This window comes from Bombus impatiens, unplaced genomic scaffold (genome assembly GCF_000188095.3).
Source record: "Bombus impatiens unplaced genomic scaffold, BIMP_2.2 scf_0583, whole genome shotgun sequence".
Classification (NCBI taxonomy): domain Eukaryota; kingdom Metazoa; phylum Arthropoda; class Insecta; order Hymenoptera; family Apidae; genus Bombus; species Bombus impatiens.
In genome coordinates, this window is record NT_177002.1 from 1 (window position 1) to 4,149 (window position 4,149).

General features: G+C 38.8%; 1 protein-coding gene and 1 long non-coding RNA gene across 2 annotated transcripts; one reads left to right on the forward strand and one right to left on the reverse strand.

Moving 5' to 3' along the window:
• Positions 1–1,030: 1,030 nt before the first annotated feature.
• LOC117152030 lies at positions 1,031–2,288 on the reverse strand. Its single transcript, XR_004462249.1, has 2 exons — positions 2,220–2,288; positions 1,031–1,102 (listed from the first exon to the last, which is right to left on the reverse strand). It is a non-coding gene; the product is annotated as an uncharacterized LOC117152030 (long non-coding RNA).
• Positions 2,208–3,351, forward strand: LOC100743835. Its single transcript, XM_024369601.2, has 2 exons — positions 2,208–2,275; positions 2,365–3,351. The coding sequence occupies exon 2, from the start codon at positions 2,370–2,372 to the stop codon at positions 2,982–2,984; it is 615 nt and encodes a 204-aa protein (XP_024225369.1). The 5' UTR covers positions 2,208–2,275; positions 2,365–2,369; the 3' UTR covers positions 2,985–3,351.
• Positions 3,352–4,149: the final 798 nt, after the last annotated feature.

Below are 4,149 nucleotides of genomic sequence, written 5' to 3' on the forward strand. Positions count from 1 at the left end.
GATCATTGTTTGTATGTCGATGACGTGATCCACAAATATTGGTGGGGGAGGGCCAATTCTCTGTGATTATTGGTTTGGCGGCGAGTCTGCTATTTCCATGGCGTCGTTAGTGGATTGCAGTACGGCGAACCTGTTGTGGGTGTTTATTTGTATCGTTGATTGTTCGTTCCGGGTGTCGATCGTGTATGGTTTTGCTGTTTCTATTTTCCGTTTCTTTGTATTATTAGCGTCGGCTGTTTCTATTTTCCGTTTCTTTGTAATATTAGCGTCGTTGGTGCGGAGAGTTCTGCTACACTTCTGCCACGGGGAGGTAGCGCGGGATGGTTGCGAGTCTGCTCCGGAGAGCCTGGTCGCGATTGCTGGGCCATCATCGAGCTAGTTAATTCGGAATGAATAACTAGTCGTGAGGCTATGAGGCTAGTATTCGGGTTGGGGTTAGGTGCGTGGGATTTTCTTCTCCCTAAAGGGTAGGGGACACTTGGCTGTGTTCTCTTTCGACGGTTGGGCGACACGTGTTGTTTTCGGACTACGCTGGGCACTAGAGACACGTCTGCACGCTTTGGCACTCCACAGCGAACTGACGATTGTCTGTAGTTAGCTCGACGTTTTTTAGGCCCTTCTCCCCGATACTACATATGATATTCAGTCAATTTGTTTGCCGGAAGGATTTTAATAGTAGGTTTACGGGCGTTTCGTGTATACCTATCTCTACGAGTACCCGTTAAATTGACGGGTAAACGAAAATACGCATTTTTCTTTAAAAGATCGATTTATTTCAATTAGTCTGAAAGGAACAATATTAAGCTTCACGTTTAAATAAATTATTAATAAATGAAGTCTTTTTTTTAATTATCACTAAAAAATTACAATAACGTTAACACTAGGTGTACGGGACCCGCCAATTTGAACTTCGAAATGAAATATCTCAAAAACCATAGCATTAATTTTAACCATTTTGCATCGTAAATTAATCATTTCATCTAAAGAATTTATGCACAAAATTATTTTTTCCTAGGCTTACTAATTTTTTAAATCTGTATGTAGTATATCTCTCTCTACGAGACCCGTCAAATTGACGGCTTAGCTGATTTCAGAAATAAATCTTATATGTTTGCTTTGTTCGTAAAGTCATTCCGCCAATAATAAATATATCGGAGATGAAAGGAAAGCCGAAGCCTTTCCTTGGAAATTTTGGGAACATCCTCTAGTACTTTAGCCTAGATTTTATCATAGCTGTAATTGTTTAAAATTTGTGATAGCGAGATTGGGTTCGAGGTGACAATTGATCGCCGAACGTAGCCACGGTCACGAGATAAACGTTTTGCCTAACGGAGGTCTGGAGTGGTTGTATGGGTTTTCCGAGAAGTGTGGTTGTGGCGGCATGCGGCCTGGAGAGCGGGCTTAGCCACGTGTGAGGTTGCCTCTGATGTGCCGATACAATGGGACATACATTGTATCAATAATCAAATTCCAGGCAGAGGCTGCCTAGCAACGGGCGTTTGGAACCTTCTCGATGCTTCTAAACGAGTATACAAAAACAAAAGGCAATCGTACAGCGAGAAAAATCTCCTCGAGGCAGGCATTCGTGCGATTGCCTTAGAGAGTGACACATCGAGCATTTTCGTCAATCGTATTTTCGCCTAAGATTACGTTTTACGCTTAGTAAAGAGTTATCTCGTTGGTCGTGGATTCGTTTGAACCCAACAAAAACATTGTTAATAGTGTTCATTAAATTCATTATTCGTGAATCATATTATTCATTAATCCTACTATTCGTTAAGCTCATTATTCATTAGATTTATTATCTGTTAAACTTAATTATTCGTACAATTTATTATTCACTAATTTCATTGTTCATCAAATTTATTATTCATTAGACTTATTATTTGTTAAGCTTTGTGATAGTCTTGTATATACGTGTACATATAATCTCGGCTTTGTGAAACGATGGCTAGTCCACGCGAAGAGTTGTCACGCGCCCAAAATTCCGATCTTAACCCGAAAAATATAACAATGAAAGAAAAGTCTTTACTAAGATGCCTCCAATTCGGCATCTCTCAATCGCAATTGATTTCGATGTCGACAATGTAACCTAAAGCGGATTGTATGGCTTGAGTGTTGAGTTTCGTCTTCAACGAAATCGCTTATGCCTATGCCGACGAAATCTCTAAAACAAGAAACGTTCTTTAGTATGATTTCTGCAGTAACAGTGTAAGAACGTTTTTCAAAGATAGTGTGCAAAAGTTTCAGTTATTGTAGACAGTCTCCGCTTATTGTAAGTATTTACAATAGGGTAATTGAATTTGTATTTTAGTATTTTCTTATCACAGTATTTTCTTATTTTCACCAATCCACCTTTTCTAGCAATCATGAGTAAATCCAGGAGATATAATAAGACATTGAACAAAATTGTCAACATCAATGAAGATTGTTCTGAGGGTACCTCCGAAGAAGATCAGTATGAATTCGGCCAAAGCGAAGCCGACAGCGAAAGTTCTGTATGCATTGAATGTCGAGAGATAGAGGAATCTTCGGATAATGTAGAGGAAAGCTTCTTGTGTCGTAACAAGAAAAGAATGCGTATTTTTTCTAGTTCTGATTCCGAGGATGAGATAACGAGCATTCCAAGCACATCCGAAAATGTAATGGATGAAGTGGAAATTGCAGTTGACGGGACACAGTGGATAAAACTGAAAGCAGGCGGATCTAGGGGTAGGACACCCGTTCGTATGATATTTAAGGATATCGCAGGGCCTAGTGGCAATGCTAAGAAAAATATCATGTCGGGCTGTGTAATTAGTGCTTTCGAATTAATAATTGACAGAAACATAATGGAACACATAAAAAATTGCACTGAAACCGAAGCACGCCGAGTTTTGAAAAAAGACTGGACAATCACAGTTGCTGAGTTACATAGTTTTCTAGGAATTCTATATGCTCGGGGTGCATATGAATCGAAATCATTGAAAGCTTCTTATCTGTAGTCGAAAAAATAGGGACCCGCTTTCTTCGCAAACACAATGCACAGAGATAAATTTACAGAAATTCTGAAATTCATAAGCTTTGACAAAAAAATCCAATGATCCGAAAGATTACAAACAGACAAATTTGCGCTGATATCCGAAATATGGAACAGGTTTATCAGTAAGAGCCAGGCTCGTTATAAGCCATATGAAAATATTTCAATAGATGAGCAATTATTTCCAATGAAAGCCCGGTGCAGCTTTACACAATATATGCCGAATAAGCCCCATAAATTTGGCATTAAGTTTTGGTTAGCAGTTGACGTCCAAACAAAGTATATTTTGAATGGTTTCCCTTGTATGGGGAAAGATGAAACTCGATGCTCAATACCGTTGAGCGAGTTTATAGCACTAAAATTAGCCGAACCATATTTACAACGAGGCAGAAATATAACGACAGACAATTTCTTTACAAGCATCCCGCTAGCTAAAAAATTGCTAGCACAAAAGACAACTTTAGTTGGGACCATCCGGTCGAATAAAAGAGAACTGCAAAAACCAGCGAAGGAAAAAAAGAACAAGATGACTTTGTTTTCCTCAGATTTATATAAATCAGAAAACTGCACATTTACTGTGTATAAAAGTAAACCTAAAGTAAAAGTCCTCCTAAGCACCAAACATACAGGAGTACGAATAGAAAATAATTATAAGCGTGTTCCAGAAACCATTACTTTTTAAAATAAAACAAAATTTAGTGTGGACGTCGTTGACCAAATGGCACGCAAATATAGTGTTTATAGCAGGGAGTTTCCGATGGCCCAAGTCTTTTTCAATATTTTGGATTTGGCAGCGATAAACGCGTGGATATTATATAAAGAGTGCATTAGCTGGAGAAAACAAGGAGAACATTTGCCAAAGATCAGATGCTTCACTTCTGTCACCTTCAACGTCAGAGGTGCGAAAAAGTTGCCAAGTGAGTTATTGCAAAAAAAATGGAAGTAATAATTATTGTATATGTCGGAGATAAGAGGACACCGGTGCCTTCCCTCTGAAACCTCGGGAAAATCCATAAAAACATTGTAATTAAAATCTACAGTTGTAATTAAACGATTTGCCGTCATTCTAACCAATTGTATTTGTTCGAGACTTGTGACAGTGAGCTTGGGCTCAAGGCGACGATTAGTCG